The sequence below is a fragment of the Numenius arquata genome, chromosome 1 (genome assembly GCF_964106895.1).
Source record: "Numenius arquata chromosome 1, bNumArq3.hap1.1, whole genome shotgun sequence".
In the NCBI taxonomy this organism is placed as follows: Eukaryota; Metazoa; Chordata; class Aves; order Charadriiformes; family Scolopacidae; genus Numenius; species Numenius arquata.
This window is the reverse complement of record NC_133576.1, coordinates 5,535,212-5,557,057: the sequence shown is the minus strand read 5'-3', so window position 1 is coordinate 5,557,057 and position 21,846 is coordinate 5,535,212. Positions and strand designations below refer to the sequence as shown.

The window sequence follows — 21,846 nt, the reverse complement described above, 5'->3', positions numbered from 1 at the left end:
AGCTGGGGATCAGCTCTCATGAGCCTATCCAGCCTTTTATCGATACGATGGGAATTGGTAATTCTTTCCATTCTTCTATCCCTTCTTGGAGAGATTAACTGCTTTGTCTTGGCACACAACAGGGAATAAGGAGATGGATTATTAGCTTGAGTCAACTAATACAAGATAAAATCCAAGCGAAGACAAAGTAGTTAGTACTTTTCACACGAATTATGAGATTAAAGTAAGCACTTGACTTCTGACTTCCTCATATTCTTTTGTTTCAACTACATTGTTTTCATGCTAAATTGGGAACACTCCTTCCTCCCAAGCGAAGACTTATTTTCCTCAGTTCCTTTAGCAATCACTGGTAGAAGCCAAGAGGCTTTAGCCTTACACCTCTGAAGAGTATTTGTTGACTTTTATGCTAGATAACCTGGCAGTAAATACAGTCAAGAGCAACTGCCACACTTCATGGTTAACACTCCATATAAATAGAAGACAGTCTGCAGCTGTTTTAAAGGTATCGTTAAAGACTGTCCAAAGACAGCGAAGACTTTGTAACTCAGGCAGGAGGAAAATGTGTTATTCAAAAACCTGAGAGCTCACGAATGAGGTTTAATCCACGCTTTATTTACTTTACATGACATGGTCATAACACTGAAGTATTCGGTGAGGTTTATCAGATTCTGAGCATAAAATTACTCATGAACATAAGGAATCTGCTTCAATATTGAAATGCTGAAACAATATCACACGGTCTAAAGTTAGGCCACAGCTTGAAAATTTACATATAAATCCTGGTATTTCAGATATCTGGGCTCACCACTATGCTTATTTTTCACTTTTACTACAGCAGACAATAGCTTTGCGTATGCTCATCCATGAAACAATATCCAAGAATTTTTTTTTATATTTTTTCCTGTAAAAATATACTAGTACAACCGAATACCACAGAAAAATGTCTCTACCGTGCCCACACAAGATAGTGTTATGGGACAAAAGATACATATGTTTTATTATTTTATAATTTGAGCAAGTTCTATCCCTCTGCTTTGTTCAGCAGCAAGAATGTTTTTTGGCTTATGGAGAATTGAAGGAACAGTATGTCAGTGACGACAACTTACAAAAAAATTCGGCTATGAAAAGTGTATTTATCCTCTTTTTACTGAACGCATATAGAGTTCAGAAGTTAAGTAACCTTCCAAACATTTAGCAAGTGGTAACACCTAAAGCAGAACACGGAAATTCAAATATTAATCCTCAGCTAGACTGGGCTCTCGCCCACAACTTTGGAACAGCACCAGCAATGATCTGATTAAGAAAAGACGTTGATGGATTCTGAAGGAGGCTTCACCCAGACTGATGTAGGAATTAATGGACTGAGTGATGCAAGTCAAACTAAATAACTGCAGCCGTCTATTAACCCCTATGAACATGACTCATTGTATAGGGAAAAGGTAAGAAACAGCAACTTGCATCTCGAGAAAAAAAGCTTAAGCTGGGAACAGGGGAAAATGCAAAGATGACAGGGTGAAATATAGTTAAAACTAAGACCTTGACCTACCCAAATGGAGTCTGTACATGCCCTGCTCTGCCAGGCCCATGTCAATCAGCATGGCATTTTGCACTATGCTCCTAAAGCTCTGAAGCTTAGCATTTTCACTCCCTTAATGTCTTGATCTTTCTTTTTAATATTTGTGACCAAGTGTAACTGACTATTTCTGACTAAACAGAGACGCTGAAATCCCTCCTTCCATAAACCAACAATAAAATCTGAAGCTGGCTCATCAGGGTGCTGGTCCCCTTTATTGGGAATGTCAGATGAAAGGGAGATGTGATTAAGAGGAGCTTTGTCTCCTGGCATCACCATTCTCTTTGTAAAAGGTATTGCTGGAAAAAGACTTAAAAACAAACAAATAAATACAAAAATCCTGACACACCCGTAGCTCATTCTATTTCCAAAGAAAAATGACTTAATTCCAGAATCATTAGACATTTCCAAATCACACTAATTATTCTGGAATAGAAGAACTAATTTCCAAATAGTTTCCATGGTAGGGAGCTAATTCCAGTCATCTTTTCATAAACAACCCCTTAATCATGTGAAGAATCTGGTTAGCTTCAATAGGATCTCCCATTTGGGCAGCATAACCCAGTCCTAACTGCATGCCTGAAGGACAGGGAGGAAGAGAAGGACTGCATCACATAAAAGGCGTTTTAGCTCTCCTCCTTCTTTATGGGTACTGGCATCTACAGAGTCGACAGAGCAAGAGACTGTGCATGTTTTAAGAAGTTAACATGCAGAAAAATTACTCCGCCGGTCAAAAGAGCCTATTAATCAGCATTCCTAAGCACAGGAATGCATCTCAGCAGTTAGCAATTTATCGTGGTGATTATAGCAATCTATTTGTCATGCAAATGCCAAAAAGCAAGAGAGCTTTTGGAATGATTTTTCTTCATGTTCTTCAAAAACATGGCAAGCTTTTACTACACAACATTGATGATCAACAGCCACATCTTTTTAAAAAAATGCAGAATCATTAAAACCAGACTAGATTAGAATTTAGACCCATCTCCTCCTCTGGCAGATAACAGACATAAAGCACATGATATTGTGCTGCTGCCTGTTACTTTATGCATGTAGACCCTGGATCTGGGATAGCCTAGAACATAATGGGATACATCATAACACTTTTTTAAAAAAAAAACAACAATTCACTAACTCAACTTATGCCCTGTGTTTTAAAAGAGTAAATAGTCAGGATACCACAGTTCATCAGTGACCCTGAATATTCCACTGACACACTGCATTAAACACTGAAAAAACCCCCAACTATCTAGCTGAGCCTCAATTCCAATCATCTAGAAAAACTGAAATGTTTTCCAAAACAAAACCTTATTCTAGCAGCTTAATAAAAGGCTGAAAATCATACTGGTGTCAGTGGGATTATATGCTACTATTTTGAATGAAGGTATCATGTCATCAGTGAAAGACATTACTACAAACCACCATATTCTTGTTAAATTTTCAAACTCCCTCAGAGATGGCAAAGATGGCATAAGGTCCTCATTACCTTATGCGTTTAACTTATGCTTCTGACAGTAGAGTAACACTCAGCTGAAGTACAAGGATATTCAAATTGGGGATGGACTTACGGCAGAGGAAGGAGAAATTCTGCCCCCACCCTCCACTAGCAGCAGAGCGAGGGGGGCATATATCCCACCTCCTAACAGAGACGGGTACCTATGTGCTCAGAACATCCTGGCACTCCCATCAGCAACATCCAGCCCAGGTCTTATCACAACAAATTACTACCAAAGCCGCATGAGACAGCTGAGCTGATCCAGCAGCTTGATGGATCTGGCTAGTAAATAAGAAATGTCTCTGTCTCTCTCACTCAATCTGACCCCGTGATTTTGCCTCCTCTTTTGCTCCAGAGTGCTGGCTGCTTGCTGGACATTTACTGAACCAATTCAGCCTTCCAAACCAACAGAACACTGTTCTCTATTTCTCTTTCTGTATATTGTTGTTAGGTTATTGTTTTTGCTTATGTGCCTAAGTGAGCTGAATCAACTCATAGAGGAGGTCAGACAAGCAGCATAATCAACCTTAGGGAGCAGGCAAAGAATTCCACAGCTGGAAGAGGGAGGTTTTTGCCTTTTGAGAACAGAGAGATGTTAGATCTGCTCTATCCTTCTCAAATCATTTCACCTTAAATGACAGGTACGTAAGTGACCTGCACACCTGCTGCTTTAACTCTGCAGCAAAGACTTTTCCGCTAACGGGAAACTTTCCTCTGGTTGACAGTTTACTGCACCAAAACTAATGCCTTTAAAAACAACCCTCTCCCTCCCCTTTCCAAAACTGCTGCAATTTATTTGTGAAGTGACTTTGGGAAACCACACAAAGGTCTTGCAGAGAAACTGAAGTAAATAGCATGTGTAGCAATTAATAATGCAAATCACAGATAGAGGCATGAGACTGTAAAGGCACGCTGCATGAATCATGCACATTCCCTGGCTGGGAATTTAGGGAGTGATTAGAATCACAGTACAGACTGTTTATAGTAGGAAGGAAAAGAAGACACCTTTCTCTGCATTCCCCCACACCCACACCCCACAAATGAATCACTGAATTAAAGTGTTACTCTACCTGAAAGGTCACTGCTTTCAATTCTCCGCAGGTCTGAATCAGCCCAGAACAACTTGCCTAGCTGGCTGTCAATAGCTAAGGCTATGGGCTTGCTCAAACCACTGAAAAAAAGGACCTCTCGTTCAGTTCCATCCAATGCTGCTCTCTCAATTTTAGGAGACCTCTCCTGTAGGTTGGTGAAATACATGTATCTGGAACAGGTATGATTAGAGGAAAAAAAAAGTTTATTTGATCTTTCCACATTTTTGCTACATGACCAAGATATCTTAACAAATTTCAAAGATGTTTTTATTCTGACAAACAGAAACCAGCCAGCAGCAAGAAAACAGTTTGATTCTCAAGATGATTCCCCACATCACTCTTTCAGCTACATACCCCTTCTCTGGATTCACCACAATGGCCCTGGGCCTATCTTGTTCTCCTTTGAGCACCACTCCCATGGGCCTCCCATCCAGGCGCGTCACATTGATCACATTAGTAGCTTCGCAGGTCCAGTAGATATAGCGGCTGTAGATGTCAATGCTCAGGTCGTAAGGCTGCATATCTAGGTTCTGATTGGGAACTGGACTTGTGACAACAGTGAGGCTCTACAAAGGAAAGAAAAAGAACCCACAGAAGAGCATTTAATCTGATCCAACGTGAGCAATTTTATTTGCTCTGGATGCACCACATCAAGCTACTGCTCAGCAAGAGGAGGCAGCCAAATACAGTAAGGAGACACCTTGGTCCGGTTGCCCCACCAACACCTTTCATCAGATATAGACACATAGTCCTGATGGCTTGTTGTAACGGCAATCATGTAAGCTGGTTGCAGCTCATAAGACTTAGAAAGTTTGACGTTTGACCAATAAATCAAAAATGTCTCTATGTTCAAAAAATCAGGGTCAGCTTCCGTATTTCCTCTGCTTTCTTGACAACTCTAAGTCCAGTTTGCATAGACCCAAACCCAGCACATTTAGCACTCTACAACAGAAACACATCACCACTAATTCCCAAAGCGCAGCTCAACGGACTGAAGCACGGGCAAAGTGAGGCCAGACAGCACTTGAAATTCTTGCCTCGTTCTTCTCCACCATGGTTGCCGTCACACTTGGGGCATATAACATAAGGATGAATAATAAACGGGAAGGCAACTCAGCCAACAGACAGAAAGGATATCAGCTACTCTAAGACAACGACTTCAGAGCATTTCCAGCTAACGCTCTTCTGCTTCAAAGTTCTTGCCTTTTACTGGTCCAGACCTCGAGTTCGCATGATTTTTTTTTTTTTTTAATTTATTTTTTTTTAGAAAGAAACTGCATAATCTCCGTATAGTGAAAGGTGAACCTAACTGACATCTTTCATGAACTTTTCAAAAAATTTGAAGAGGAGTGACAACTCACAAAACATAGCCTGACATAATCTTTTTGGAAAACTTCATGCTTTTGAGGTGAGCAGCCTCCACCCTCTCACCCCCAAATTAAACTTCACCAGAAAATTTGCCTAATTTTTTTATTTGGCTTGTCACCTCTATGAAAGGGTGTGTCTACAAGTCTTGCATTTGTTTATTCTGCTGAAGCTGGCAAAAACCTGGTGCCTTTGACTAGTTTTGGGTGTTAAATTATTTAAATATTCCAAAATTAAAACCATTGCTAAATTGAGTTAAGGCTGAAGGGCATTTCAGCAGTACCCAACTGCTGAAACTACCACCACACCCACCACCAGAAACCACACTCTCTTACAAATTAAACTGTATACAGCACCTCTGTGTTGTTTATCTTAGTCCTCTATTCCTCCCTCATTCAAAAAATCAGGAAGAAAAAAAAAATCTATTTTAAAATGTGAAAATGAATAAGCAGTCATTGCTCACAATGTACCTCACTAAACCTGTATCACCTTTTGCCTTCTATCATCCTCTACTTCTTCTGTATTCCCCAGTCAAGTATGTTTTCCCAAGCCTGCTGCATCTCTTACGGGTCACCTGTTTCGACCTCCTTGCTCAATGCCTCCGTAGTTGACAACAGCCCTCTTCCTATCCACCACCAGAACCTGAGAGGCTTCATACACAGCCATGTGCTCACAAAGTCCCACCCTCTTCATTTCAGAATCCATGTCCCTGCACCCAGCTCATTTGCAACTCTTCCTTCTGTCTCACACACTGCATTTCTCCCAAGAACCTTCCCTTCCATGTTTCACTTCTCTCAGACAGGGATTTCCAACAGCCCCCAGCCAAAAGAGAGTGTTGAGCAAACGATGCACTGTGAACAACAGTATCGTTAAGCTGGCCTTGGTTTTCCATGTTTTATTTCCTGCTGTACCTCCCAGATTACTGGCTGAGGACTCCAGAAACTCCAGATGCCACTTGTTTTGCCAAGAGACAGCTAGTAAATCTACAGGAAGTCCATGTATCTAAATTATTCATTGTTGGGTGTAGGCCTCCCTCATCTTTTAGTAATTCCATCATCTGCAGGATACCTGGCTGCCATCTTCCTGTGCTTTCCGGATGATGTTCTGCCGAGAATCAATCCAGTACAGTTGCTTATCCAGGGGGTCATAATCAATGGCTCGAACGTTCCTGAGACTATGGATCGGGAGTATGATATCTGGACTCTGCTGCTCATCTATCACCATGCGATTAATTGCATTCTTCTGACTGAACAACAGAAAGGTTGTAGGAGCTTGATGGGTTACAAAAGAAAAAAAAAAAAAGGGGTGAAAGGTTTACACATAGCAATAAAGTTGGGTTAACAATGTATGTCCAACAACAACAACTACTATATAAAACCAGAGAGGACATATTATTTCATTCCCCTTCTCCTTCTGCTTTCGCCAAAAAAAAAATAAATTAAAAAAATCAAAACATAAAAACCCCCACTGTCTGATCAGTATGGAAAGCTTTTCAACGGGCCTCTTTTTACTATAAATGTCTGAACGTGGATGTTACAGGCAAAGATAATTTTGTAAGTCGCAGGATGAATGAATTGTGAAGGCTTCTGTCAAAATCACCTCAAAGAAGAACGGTCAACCACGCCGCTCAAGGAACTGTCAATTTTCTTTCTAAAGGGGTCTCAGGGAAATGCAGCTCCGCTATTTTGAAGTTGAACCTTTTGCTAGGTACACTTCTACTTGCAGAGGAAGCCGAGCAAAAGCCAGCACCGATTCCTTATTTAGAGGTCCCAGGGAACAGAGGTTGTCATTGGAATGGTTCAGTCCTGTTCCCACAAACTATCTTTCCGCCTGCACCGGAATGGAACAACAACTAGTTCTCAGGAAAATCTTAGGTGTGTGCAACGCTGCATTTTTATAGAAAAATCTATTCACTCTTCTCAAATGTATATATCTATCTTATTTCTAGCTGCTCACCTGTGAAAACAAAAAAATCTGCAAGAAGGAAAAAAAAATTTGATGCTCCGCTCCAGCTTTTCAGACACCCAGCAAAAATTTCTTGGACAAATGATTTTTTTCTTCTTATAAATACCATCAAACATCAGAAAACAAGACTTCCCCACCCCGTATGGCTGTAGTTTACCAGCTACATCTTACAGCAAGCGCACAAGGCATTTAATACATGGTTAAAAAGAAATTATCCCTGCATTACATAACTGGGTCAGAAAGCAAAGGAGGCAGTTAAAGCATTTCCCCCTTTTCACAGCGTTCTTTTCAATAACGGTCCACCTGGAGCCACCGCTGTGCAAGAACGGCACAAGAGCCAGCAGCCAGAAATGCGGTTTGCAGCCTCCCTGAAGTTTGTACAATCGATTCTCTGTAGGGCAAGTCTGGAGAGAGATCAGCAGTGGGGACACTGCACTCATTCAATGCAGCCTGCGAAACAGGTAAGGGCAGCACCTTGGCAAGGGAAGGTAGCAAAAGTCTTCCAGAGAACATCACCGCCTTGCCTTGTTATTTTAGGTATACACTTTGAACGTTTATTCTGGCTACTGGGGAAAAAAAAGAAAACCACCCAAACTAAAAAAAAAAAAGAGAGGTGGTGGGGGGGGGGAGTTTCCTTGGTAACTAACATTCAATCCTAACATCCTGTAACAATCAGGCCCTAATTTGCAAGGTATTCTTGCTTTCTGCAAAACCTGTATTTCCCCTCCAAGCGTTTCTCCAATAATTTAAGCTGCCTTCTACTTAGCTCTAAACTGTAGAAGAAAGCACGCAAAAAAGCAAAGCTAAGTTTATATGAACGTGTACAGCAAAATAATAGATTCAGAAAACATCCGAATTCTTACCAAGCAGTTAAGAAAGCAATGGAAAGGGAAAAAAAAAACTTAAGATAAAACAGTGCAGGTAAACATATTATCATAAGCACCTAAAATTCTTTCCACTTTTCCCCAAAGACACTCTCTCACCGTCTAAGATTGCCTGGCTTCCAACTTTGAATTGATGGCTCATTATAAAAAGCAACAGCAGAATTTCCCCCCCTTGAGTCCCCACGTCTCTGAAACAGCACCAATTTCAGAAATCCCTTCCCAGTTTTCATCATTCTCCCTCCCAACAGTCACATATTTTAACTATATTTTTGGCAGGCAAATGGAGTACAACGAGCACGTCCCCTGTGTAACGCCGCCTTCAAGCTTCATGACATGTGGTAGGTTTGATGAGATACCAGATCTCATCGGAGCTGTGTGTCCTTCCCGTAATTAAAAGAATCTATGCACGCATGAGCCGTGTGATCCAGAAGGGAGGAACTGGCCTCTAGACAGGGCTTGGACTAATAATAATGTTCAGGAGTACATAAGCAAGTAAAACAGGCAAGAGAAAGTTTAAACGATTCATGCTCCAATTATAGTGGCCAAGAGAAAAATTAAATTATACGCAGAGAAGCCTAAGTCTCCAATTACCTACAAATGAGAAGTTGGAAAGTTCCCAGGTTTGAACATGGCAGAAGCAAAACTCCTAATACCTCACGAACTGCCCTAAACTGTACTGCGGGGAAATGATTCTATTTGCTCACCAGATATTTCCTGTATTTTTCTCCTTCCTTTGTTACCAAGGGCACTTTCACAAGAAAAGACAACCTTTGATCATTTTGCTACCTATTCTCCTCTGGAAGTCACACTCCTCCACCTACAAAATCACATTCACCACCAGAGAGGTGCCAGCCACGCTTCTAACTCACAGAAAGGTGCGAGAGAGTTAGAATACCAAAATCCAGTTGTCATGCAAGCGCCCCTTGGAACAAAAGAAAAAAAAGGAAACGAGTACAGGACACACGGCAGGGTGGGAAAAAAACCCTACCGGAGTTTACCGAAGAGGATGATTTTCAAAAAAATGCCATGAGGTGGCATTCATGGAACGAGCTGCCCTGCTTTTGGCTTTAAAACAACATTTGGATCTCTCTACTCATGCATTATGCGGACAAGATACAATCTGTCTCTCAGTACCATGAATCTCTTCACCCACTGACTAATCTGAATGACACCAGTGGAAATCAGCCAGCCAGCGTGGCTGCCAAAATTATGAGAGCTTCACTGGCAGCCAGTTCTTGAGAGATGGATAAATTATTTGGTTAGAAACTAATTACACACAGCCTGAGGGGCTGTGCGGTTCATATTCTGCACAACAATAAAGAAAAATGGGGCTCGGCTGCACTGAGATCAGAAATCTGAAGTGCTGGGTTGACCGTGGAGCCAAGAGTCTCCTCACTGAGGAAGAAACACTTTTGGGTGTATGCGAGTGGCCCACCTCAGCATCTCATCAGTCAGCAGACAGAACTACTACAGAGTTAAATCCAGACCCACCTAAAGGCTACGCAAAGTCCAGAACATAGACCAAACTATCACATAACCTTTACGTCAGGCAAGATTAGAAAAAAATAAGCAAGTAAGCACTTGAGAAGGGTCTGACAGACAGATACAAAACCAAAAGAATTTTGAGCCTTCCTGCTTACACAGATTTATCTGAGTCACTAAAAAGATTCACTAGAGCCACTCTTCTTATTTTACTGTGATGCTGGTCTGCGGCAAGATTTTTTTTAATTTTTTTTTTTTCTTTCAATAGCCTATCTTCTCTAAAAAGTCAGCAGGATTTTAGTATTAGAAAATTGTATTTAAATATACCCTGCTTCCTATGGAGGAAGGGAGGCTAAGGAACCAAAATTTTTTCAAATACACATTTGGTATTAAAAATTGAAATTAGCTTTAACTTGGCCTAAGAGCAAACAAGCTTCACCATCTCTCGTAAGAATAAAATCCCTCTTTCCTCCAAGTCCAAAGCTTGCATCTGTTACTAAACACGTCTCCTTTCCTGTTTTATTTTCCTTCATTACAGCTTACCACTGCAAGTCCTGTTGTCAGAGTTCAAGGAATAGTGAGCTGGGCAGCCGCAGACGAAACCACCAACAGGGACTGCTAAGCACAGGTGAGAGCAGTGACCGTTGCTGGAAGCACACTCGTTCCAGCCTGCCTGCCTGGAAGAATGGAAGACCAAGATGTCCATAACGTAATCCAAATGCCCTTGGATGATAGTTCGGTTCTGGCCACTGGTCTTGTTGGCTCGTTCGATGCTACGCCGACTCCAGTCTGTCCAGTAAATGTAATCCTGATACTGAGTCAAGCCAAATGGGTGAGGCAAGTCATCAGCTATAATCTCACGGTCAAGGCCTGTTTCAAAAAAAGAAGGGAGAGAAAAAGCAGAATTATATGAGGACAAACGATATGCTGTTGGATGCGTCCCCTGCACAGAAAGGTTAACACATAATGACTTTAAAGTTGCTATTTCATTATTACAGAAGCAAATTATAAAGTAATGTACAATATTCAAAAGACCATCCTGAAGTCTCAGAGCCTCTCACAGAAATGGGCTAATCCTGCTTGTGGTTCACAGAAGAGAGTTTATTTTACTAAAGAAAAAAGTCTCAGTTTGCGAAATGATCAGGCTTCTCGGAAAGAGTCTGTCCTTTCCCTCCTCCTCAAAACAAACAGGTTCCCTCTGAAGAAGACGCAAGATCCTGACACTGTATTCCCAGTTCAGCATCTCTTTGCACCACACCTGGGTCTCTGCCCGCTGCTTACAGACAGAGAGTTGTTATGAGCTTAATGAAATTCTACGTTGCATTATGAGAAAAATCAAATACATAAGGTTAAACTAACCTGTCTCTGGAATGCCGTAACAGGAATGAGCAGTCAGAAACTCAAGGTAGGAAGCAGTTAATTGTGTACACTGTGGAAATGTTAGGAGACCTTAAGGAGCAGGGCAGGAGGAGGGAATGATTTCAAGCACATTATTTCAACCACTTCATTACCACGGGACGTCCTACTGTCTAGTCACAGAAAACGAATGGGAGATTATGAAGCAAGAAGTCCTTCCCTCTTTGCACAGAGAAGATGAGGATGCACAGCCCTGCACTACGCTGCCACCAGCCACAGAGAAGATGAAATTCTGATGCGGTGTCCAGTTCACAGGGGAATGCTGAGCTGGCCTCAAGAGCACACCAAAATACATGAGAAGCTGAAGAAAAGCTTTGCTAATACATATAATTTCAATAATGCATTTTCCTGTTTTGATCTTCTTCTAGCTTTGTTCCACCATTGCAAACATACTGTTTAAAGTGAACTAACTCCTTTAGCCTTAAATATTGGCTAGTGATAATGCTAATTTGAATAATTTGGCACACAACAGGGCAGTCCACTCCTGCGGGTGCCGAGGGGTTAAAAAAAGATGCTGTGCAAAACTGAGAGGGCTTGGGTCCTCAGTACAATATCCCAGGCAGTGAAAGAATAAAATAGTCCACCTCCATTTAGTTGTAATGACCAGTTTATAAAACAATCACACAGACCCCAGCGTGAGAGAGAGCCCCCCCGGTGACCAGTACTAGCCAGGAAAAGCTCCTTAGCGTGCAGGATACTGGAGAAAAAAAACCCGCCTGAACCCTGAGGATACTAACAAAGATTAAAAACCAAACCATATTAAATTACATTGTGAAAAATGTCCAATACGCCGTTGTTATCTTGGCTTTCTCTCTACCTTTCCACAGATGATGAAGTGTTTGTTATGTATTTGCCAGTGCTCTTCAGAGAGGCAAAACAAGACTCTCCAAAACGCTGAAAGTTGACAGCTTTGTCCTACATATAACTGCAACATGTACGGCGTGTATAATTTTAACTCTGTGAGCAACTATATCACCTACAAGAAAAATCGAGGCCTCGCTAAACGCTGTGTTGCATAAACATCAATTATAGAAGCAAATGTTAGAGGCGTGCGAGTTTGGAAAAAAAAAATATCTATTTTTGTCTTACGTCTTAACGTTATCTTTGCGTTATTTAAGGAATAATTTGCCGCAGGGAACTGTGAAAAAGCAGCAACATCCCCACGACCCTGCCTGGGCCTCTGGGGCTCACCTAGCATGTTGGAGGATTCTATCAGGTTGGTATCGAGGTCGGTCCAGTAGAGTCGTCTTTTAGCGTAATCAATAGTTAGGCCGTTAGCCCGTCCCACGTTCGGTACCAAGGTAGTCCGCTCAGTGCCGTCCATAGCAGCTCTATCAATCTTTGGTTTACCACCCCATTCAGTCCAGTACATAAACCTGATTAAAAGGGCAAAAGGAAAAAAAAGTAATCACATTTAATCCAAAAGAGAGCTCAAGGGGAAAAACAAAGCAAACCAAAAATGCTTAGAAGGAACAAAAGAAAAATAAGAGCTGTAAATTCAAGCATTTATTAAGCCCCATTACACGAAATGTTTTTTTCAGAATACAAGCAAGGAAGTGAGTCAAGTTTCCTCAAAATGCTTCCAAATTTATTTTTTTCCACTTGGAGCTGGATTTTCACCACTGCAACCTTTTTCAGCACTGCAACCTTCACTAATCCATGCACGCCAGCTAAGAGGCAAAAGGTCGGCAGCTGGGCAGATTCATTTGTACCTGGCTATTTAGCAAGGTATTTTCCATGGCACTTGGCTCCTGTTTCTATTCACGTGTCCATCAAATGAAGGAATACAAAAAGGCTGGTGTGCAGGGTACTTTTGTTGATAAGCGGCCCCACTCGTCTTCACACAAGTAAATTAATCAGCTATATAAAGTGTGTGACATTTCAGCCAAGGGTAGAATAACACAAAACTGTAGGGCACTGCCACTGGAGCAGAAGTACAAACTATTACACACTCACACGCCAGTTTATGCCTCATTTGACAGAAGGACAGACTTGTACCCGGTCACATTTTCTTTATGCATCGTACAGTAGAGAGGGTTGTATATTTGACATTTGGGGGCTAGTTAGTCACTTCTTCCATACTGTAAAGCCAATACCACTTGTTTTTAAGGCGAGACATAGCTAGCCAACGTTTACACCTTTCTGCTTTAATCCCTCTGGAAACAACCACCTGTGAAATGCTTTTAATTTCAACCAACCACACAGTGGAAAAGGTTGCTTCAGAAACTGATGATCAAGGGGATGCTATTCTTTAGACACAAGGAATGCTTGCAAATTTTTCTTAAAAATTTTGCAAGTATTTTGTGTGTAAGTTGTGCACAGCATGGACCTAAGTGTTAGAAATACCCCCATGACAGCAATGCCATGAAAACTTCCATACGGAGTACAATGACATAGCTCAGCTACAAAACAAAAGGGAAAACAGGCATTTAGGCTCAAAACTGAAGCAAATTTTTTTCTGGTCTGTGGTGAAGAGACAAAGCATTGAATTATACTAATCCTTGGGAAAAAAAACAAAAACAAAACAAAACTATTCCCAGTGTAAAACTAGAGTAATCTGTAGCAACCTTTTGTTACAACTGAGCAAGTGAATCTAACAATCTGGCTTTGGATGCCATCTGAGGTACTTGCCCAGGCCACCCCTGGCACATCAGGGCTGAACCCCACCTACGTGTCCCACTGGGGGCAGCGCAGAACTTCCCACTAAGCACTGCCACAGTTGCCACCACCTTGTTGAAATGGAAGCAGGACGACTGTGTTGCAGTCTCTGTGTTGCTGGAACCCTTGCAGTGTCGCTGGAAAATGTGATAATTTCTTAACATTTTCAAATGAGGTGTTCTCATTTGTAAAATAAGACTAATACAATGCTGGTGTAACCTCAAAAAGGTTTTGCAGTAGTTAGTTAATTTCAAATGAGCATTTCATGGTAGAAGAGCTATTTTGGAACCTAAATAGTTTTACCTTGCTTTGCCCCACTCCTTCCTCCCTCCCCCTGCTCACTGCCCTACTTTTGCTATTACATTTGAATCCAACTGAGAAGTTTCTTCTCGGGAAATCTTTCATTTTGGGGATAGGTGGGTACAATTGTTTCCACTCTTTCTCTGTCCTTGATTCCCTTGTCCATACCAACTAAAAAAGCTCCCTTATCTGAAGGAACAAACACCTTCCTTATTCTCAGACAATAAAGCTTCACTCCCCCACTCTCAAGTTAAATCATTTAATACCTTTATTGGACCCTAACTTTGATAAAAAGGATCCTCATTTTTAAAAGGACAAATATTTTCTTTTCAATGCTATAGTCCTTTTCTAATTAATGAATTCCATAAACCTAAAACTACTTTGATTCTGTGGTTAATTAAAAAACGAATTATAAATCCCTTTTTAATGAGCTGCTCTGGTTTTGGTGTTGGGGTTTTTTTTTTGTTTTTTTTCGGTTTTTTTTTGTAGTATTCCTAATGAGTATTCAGGACATTAAGAGCATATTCCTCCAGCCCTCACACTCTAAATTACCAGGTTGTATTCCCCAGCTGGGTTCTCTCAGGATTTACATGCAGTGCCTAACTAACATGCCCTAGAGGAAACATTATCATGTTGTTTTTCACCGTTCACAAACATAAAATTAAATAAGCAAGTTACCCCTCAGCAGGGTCCAATGCCAGCGCCCGGGGACTGTCAAGATCTTTCCACACCAGCACTTGGCGATGCTGTCCATCCAGCTTTGACACTTCTATACGATTTGTTCCAGTATCAGCCCAATACAAGTTCTTCCCCAGCCAATCTACAGCCATGCCTTCCGGGTAATCCAAGCCAAACTCCACAACGTGTTCCAGTGCGCTGCCATTCATAAACGCTCTGCTGATGGTCTGCAGGGATACAAAGATACACAGGCAAATTAGAAATTTTACCAGTCTGTCATTGGGCTGGTTGTTTTCTTTGTTGCATTTTAAACACTTTCAGATTTTAGGCATCTCATAGGAAAGAGGACCTTACAATACGCTACTTATTTGCAAGGCGAACAATGCTGCTATTCAGAAGTAATGATTTACTGTACTCTATGAATGTATTCTGTGTCAATTACAATAGCATTTCACTGGGGAAATAAATGGGATAACTAGTCTGGTTCAATTAAGTAGTCTACATGCCAAAGTGACCTTAGTAACTCAGTGCCAAGTTCAAGGGGGAAATATTCTGGCTCTCCCAGGACTATACAAAAGCGTCGATGTTACAGCACAGAACAATATTTAAAGCAGCCTAATGAAAAAGTTCAGGACAGAACAGCAAATAGAAGAAAACAACCTAATGACCGATTAGCTCAGGAGCACAAGTGCTTCAGTAATGGTGCTTTAATTTAATTTCACTAAGCATCATTTCCTCTTGGTCTTTTATTCAAAAGACGTCTTTTAACTCTTGCCATCATGGATGAGCCTCTGATAGCAGATACAGCCAGAATTATATTCTAATAATATACTGAAACTCAGGCATTCCCTGATTTAATATGACCACTTATAAGCCTGAAAGCAAAAGAATAACATTAGGATAGTACCAAACTCTTTTTGCCAAACATGGGCTTCGTTTCAGTGTCCTTAATATTCCCCTCCACACATCCCCCTCATACTCTTAACCCATCAGATGTTTACACAAAGATTGATTTTTTTGGTTATTTCCTAGTGTGGATGCTACCTGCTAATTATGCCTGTTTGTGACAGTACACAGCAGGGAAATTTGCATCTCAGTCTTCATCTGTATCACCCTTAAAAACCAATCAGACCTTTACTTTATTTTTATTTCAAACACAGCTCAAATGAATACCATACCTAAAGAGTTCAGCCAAGTCACCCCTCTCAAACTCACTTAAATGCTGTGGTTTGAACTTTTATGACTCTTCAGTTGCAAAGGTCCACGAGTTATTGTTGGCACAGCTCTCAACCCAATTGCAGAAAACTTTCTTTTATTAAAAAACAGGTTTTGGTGCTCACAGTTTTGACTAAATCTACAACCCGTGAAAAACAAAGGGAATAATAACTAGACTCACTGGTAACAGAGATAAGACAGACAATACACAGATTTCTGTGACTCCATTAACCACCACATTTAAACACCCATCCTCAACTTTTTCCAATTTGTCAGTCTAGACCCTAGACCTGTTTTACAAAGCCTGTGATTCATAATATGTCTTACGTGCAGTAGCTATATAAGTTAATGAATAGGTAAGACCCATTTTCACTTCCTGACCCCAGACAAGGCTTTCCCCCATTAAACATATCTGGCAAACATCTGGGATCCCTGAAACCTTCTGCCATATGGCATTTTTCTCAGCTTTCTGCCAACAAACTTATTTTCTGCAACTTACTCTTGATGGGAAAATGTATACCTTAGATTTGAATGGTCTACAGAAGAAAATGCTACTAGTATAACGAAAACGTATGACATTCTTAGTTAGAACAAACTCCTTTACCTATCCCTTGCATCTTGTAAATTGCATTTGTCAATCCATTCTTAAGTATCTCAAGAACCTTGTAACAACTTAATAGCCACCATGGAATAAACCTCTACCTTCAGTGAGATGTCAGTCCAGTAAATCCGATTGTCTGTCACATCAAAATCCAGAGCAGAAGCCTCCTTGACTCCGGTGAGTGGAATGGCAACGTTGTTGTTGTTGGTTTCTAAAGAGATTCGTCTGATATCTGCTCTCCGAGAAAACAGCAGGAAAGCTTCTGGGATGATGCAGGTCTTCATATCATTGATGAGCTCTAAGCCTATGGGGCAAGCGCAGCGAAGGCCTTGCGGTCTGTACAGACACAGATGGCTGCAGCCACCGTTATCCTCTGCACAAGGGTTTGTACCTAAGCATGCAACAGAAGCAAAAGCGATCATTGCAAACCGTCTTCAGTTGGAAGATGAAGCCAGTTCTCACATGTATCAACGACACTACGAATCCTTTAAGAAATACATATAGTTTTTCACCTTTTATTCTCTGAATGAATTAGTTTTCGTTCATTTCCTGTAGTCCTTTAGATGGACGTTACTCTACTTGGCTGGAAAGCCAGTGCTTGTTTTCCTGATCCCATGAAACAAACCCCGCATTAGGGAAGGGGATCTGAACTCCATCTGAACTACTGATGTTCCCGATTCGCAGCACAAGCACTGAATGGATGTTAAGTATGTAAGTAAGCAAACGTATGTTCTGCTGCCTTTTACAGTACACTGGTCCAGTTACATACCCCAATTGTGTTCCTAGAGATGAAAATTTGCAGATCTATTTTCACGTCCATTCAACGGTCTCTTCTCTCCAGGATGCTAGTAAAGCAGCATTTTGCAATACTAACCTGTGTACCTGCACATGCTGGGAATCCACTTACTATAAGAGAGTCCCAGCATTACCAAGCTCAATTAGCCAAACAGCTGGAAAGAGGGCTGCATTTAAAGGACATGTACCTCAGGGCACCTTGTTAATGTGGCAGCAGCAACGGAAAGATACACCTCAACTTCATTTGACTGATTTCCTGGGGTACAACCCACACATGGCAGCAAGAAGTTGCAAGCCCTATCCACACACAGCAGGACATTTAGGGAATGTGATCAGTACTGTGATGCTACAATTACACCGCTCCCAGTGTTTGGATAGCCAATGATAGCCAATTTAAAGCGAGATCCTGCTTTGTTTACACCACAGGGCAGAAAGCATTTCTAGTTATTTTTAAAGATGATTTCACAGTATTAATGTGAAAAGCACCGAACAGACTAAAACTGGCTCATTCTTAGCTTTTGCATACCGGGAGCACATGTTCCGATTGCAAGATGAAAAGCTGCTACAGCTGCAGTCCCATGAGCAGCTGGGCTAATCTAATAGCTGGCTGTTACAAAGAGAACTTCTCATTTTCCATGATCCTTCTTCTCCCCTTACTGGATCCGGGGCTGCTCAGACCTACGCTCCAACTCCCTGAGAAGCAGAAAAGTAGCAACTTTGGGGGATGCCTGGTTGGTTTCCAGCTTGATATTCTTCCAAGTTAGAGAACTGAAGCACCTCACATAAGACCTTCCCCACCCCATCAAACCGCAGCCTGCTGTTATCATGCAACAGAACTGGATTCTGCCCATTTCTAAAAATGTGACCTGGAATAAGGTAGTATCTACAGAAGAGCACTGCTGAATTTTTCTGTTTTATTTTACTTGCCTGATAAGCAGTCTCACTCACCAATTATCTGGTGGACATTTGTAGCTTTCAGACCCATTAGATCAGGCAGTTGATCTATGATGATCTCTCTTTCTGCTGTGCGCTTATGCACGCGTTCAATACTGCGCCTTTGCCAGTCTGTCCAATAAACGTAGTCTCCCAACAACGTGAATCCAAAGATATGAGGCAGCTTATCCTCCACCAGAACTCTTCTCCCAGTTCCATCAGCATTCATGACCTATGGATATACACAAACACAAATTTATTACATATGCAGAGCAATTCTATCTCTATTTATCACAGATTAATTAACTACCTGCTCCACACTTTGACTTCAAATTAAAAAACAATCTCCTAGCCATTAAAATGCTATCAATGTTACACAGCAGTCTAATAAAAAAAGACTGTATTTCAACAGGTAGTTATTCTAAAAGCCGCAGAGGATCCCTTATGTATAAGGCTAGTCTCATAAGCACAGCATAACATGAAATGATGACACAACATTCCTTGTATTTGCTTTAGGAACTAATGCTATGTGTGCCTGTTAGACATTGCCTCTCTCGTTTCTGACTTGGGTCTCTTGCCTTACTTGTAAATGGGAGACGTTGTGTTTCACAGGAATGAAGACAAGCTTACAATGTCAAGGGGTCTTGGTTCAGTACCTTGTAGTCCACAGTCCCTCCCAAGTGAGCTTCATCCAGGTTACAGATTGCAATAAGAGGAGGCCCCACATAAATTCTGGGAGGCAGACAGTCAAGATGATCTACAGAATATCTTTACATTCCCAAGTCTGTATAAAGAACCAGTTTTACATTCTTCAAAATTAAGTTCAGTATTTTTTGTAGCAGAAGAAACACTAATAGTCTGTAAATAATTGCACGTCTTTGATCAAGACACTTGAATTTAATGTGTCATTTTTCTCTACTGCTGAAAAGTAATACCTAACTTCCTCAAAGAGGCACTGAAAGGATTAATTAAACATACGTATGCATGTTCAAGTGATCAAGTACCTTATGAATGCCAAGTATTTTTATAAAAAGTATCAGACCGACAGGAGTGAAGAGTCCTGTGTTTTAAGAGAAGCTTAAAAGTGATTCCGCACTGCAATTTTATAGAAAAGTTCCTTCTGAAATATTTCTGCTTGGTGTTAAGTTTATAGTTTAAGTTCGCATGTGTACCATCCTTTCAAAAGAAAAGAAGAAAAAAAGAACCTTAATGTAAAAACTTCCCCAAAACCTTTCTCAGCATATAGTGCAACGTGCACGTTAATAAAATAATTTTAAGTTCACTAAAAAAGTGGAAGAAAATGCTATAATCTTCACAATAATTCAGTTTTTCCTTAAAACTGGTCCCTGTCATAAACTTGCTGACATTACTGCACTTACTCTGGGTATGTTGGAATAGGAATTGAATCTTTATGTGCCCATTTCCCGCAGAAAAAATGAAAGGGGGTCTGCATACTTGCTGGTTTGTAGGAATAAGATCCATATTTACTTTTTTTTTTTAAAAAAAGCTCATAATTACTCCATGGAATTGGCTTACCAAAAAATCTTCAGTCCAATAGCATATACGGCACACTTCTACAAATGCACTAATGCACACGTACCACAAAAATAAGATGAGCATTACTGGGTGAAATAATGGGTTTTTTCCCCCTGCATTCTCACTAAGATCCTTTAGAAAGCCAAGCGCAGTGCTTGCGGCTTCACTTTGCATTATGGTGCATTTACCATCCTAAAGCTGTAACTTACATCCTTTACACTGATAACCAAATCCAAACATAGCATTTCCTATCACGGATTGTTTAGCTGGGCTCAGAGCCCAGCATAATTGCCTAATTTCTGGACTTCCTTTTGAAAACAAGCTCTGCTATTCCACTTAGTCTACTTCAGAAAATTTCAGCATCTGCTGCATTTCTCAATTCCTAGCAGTGTGCCTCCTACACTCTGTTTTGACAAATGAGGTTGCTAAATAACAGATTAATGGTTAACTTTAGAACCAGGGACACAGATTTAACATCTGTAAGATAAACTGTGAGTTATAGTCCTTAAGCCCACCATCCCTTCAAGAAACCATCACCGCTACCAAGCAAAACTGGTCATACCCTTTCCTCCTCACCCCTTTCTAACCGTAACACAGTCCTCTTACATTTCTGCAATGACTTGTTTTCCCCTCCCCCTTACACTACAGAGATGAGCCATTTGCTTGCAACTAATTAATATATGGCAATTAGCGCTCGCTAAGCGGACCAAACAGATACACAGAATGGATGGATGTTGCAAAATGAATTGACTAAAACCACACAGTAATAACCACTAAAACACCACCATCACAAAGCAGTATCTTTAGAGACTACACTTTTTGCCTTGTACTTATGAACAGAAGAAGCTTCTGTATTTAAGGGGGAGCTTAGCTACAGGCAAAGAGAGCTACTTGGAAGGTGTATGGCGTGAGGTGAACGTTCTTTAGCAAACTTTAAATGGGGAAAACGAAAGATGTTCAAATCAGCTTCCTCTTACTCTGAAAGAAAGTCAAGAGAAGAGAAGGGAGGAACTTCAGTATTAAGTATCTGCTTTTAATTACTTTTTGTTTTGCCACATACAGGTTATTTTGAAAGACAACTTTATGCCATCTAGACAAAACAGATGCCTATCTAAAAGTACTTACACATACCTGCCACCCTACTCCCACTGCAATCTTACCTGAACCCATCTGTTACTACAAACATCTGCCCCGTAGCAGCTGGGTACCACCATAGGAATAGTTCCATGGCACCACGGTGTCTGCGTTTTAGGAGATTTGAATAGTTTCATCAATAGGCTACACAACCAGCCTGGTGTAAGGCAGACGGAAAGGGGCAAGCGATACAGTAATGATGCATATAGTAAGCACAAGGAAAAAGAAACAATCACTAACGAATCAATTCCAAAGGATTTCAGTATCATCTTTTCACGTACTGAAATTCAGGTGACAACTAAGTCCCAGCCGAATGCTTTATGCATTCATTCCCCTTTCTCCAGCCCCAGACGGATCAGCTCATGACAGTGAAGCCTACCCCCGCAGAATCCCCCATAGGAGAAACCCACCTTCTGCTGTTATGAGGCAGTGTCTCCAGCGGTTTGTGCTGCTTTAACCACAATGTGGTGTGGGTTTCACATTCTGAGGCCGTTCGGAATACTGCAAACCACAGTGAGAATACAGACTACAACAGGAAACAGATGTGGTGCAACCACAAACACTACCTTTACTGAAAGAGCGAGTAGTTTCACAAAAAAAAAACCCAAAAACAAAACCCCTAAAACGAAGTAAAAAAATTCAATGGCCTCAGAAAAGATACCAGATATCCTGCCTGTAGGATAAGGGCTTTTCTTATCTTAGAACGATAACGAACGCAAGCCTATGGC

The 21,846-nt window shown here is 41.0% G+C and overlaps 1 protein-coding gene across 6 annotated transcripts in view; it reads right to left on the bottom strand.

Moving 5' to 3' along the window:
- The window catches only part of LRP6 (LDL receptor related protein 6), a 114,909-nt gene that overhangs the window by 13,034 nt on the left and 80,029 nt on the right, over nucleotides 1–21,846 (bottom strand). For 5 of the 6 annotated variants that reach the window (XM_074154115.1, XM_074154143.1, XM_074154152.1 and 2 more), the window contains exons 7-14: nucleotides 18,464–18,680; nucleotides 16,822–17,111; nucleotides 14,905–15,131; nucleotides 12,460–12,644; nucleotides 10,396–10,722; nucleotides 6,590–6,792; nucleotides 4,511–4,722; nucleotides 4,136–4,326 (exon numbers count right to left, since the gene is read on the bottom strand). In XM_074154115.1, the coding sequence (XP_074010216.1) occupies nucleotides 4,136–4,326; nucleotides 4,511–4,722; nucleotides 6,590–6,792; nucleotides 10,396–10,722; nucleotides 12,460–12,644; nucleotides 14,905–15,131; nucleotides 16,822–17,111; nucleotides 18,464–18,680 (1,852 nt within the window). The remainder of the gene's footprint in view (nucleotides 1–4,135; nucleotides 4,327–4,510; nucleotides 4,723–6,589; nucleotides 6,793–10,395; nucleotides 10,723–12,459; nucleotides 12,645–14,904; nucleotides 15,132–16,821; nucleotides 17,112–18,463; nucleotides 18,681–21,846) is intronic. The other variant, XM_074154162.1, reaches the window with a different exon arrangement.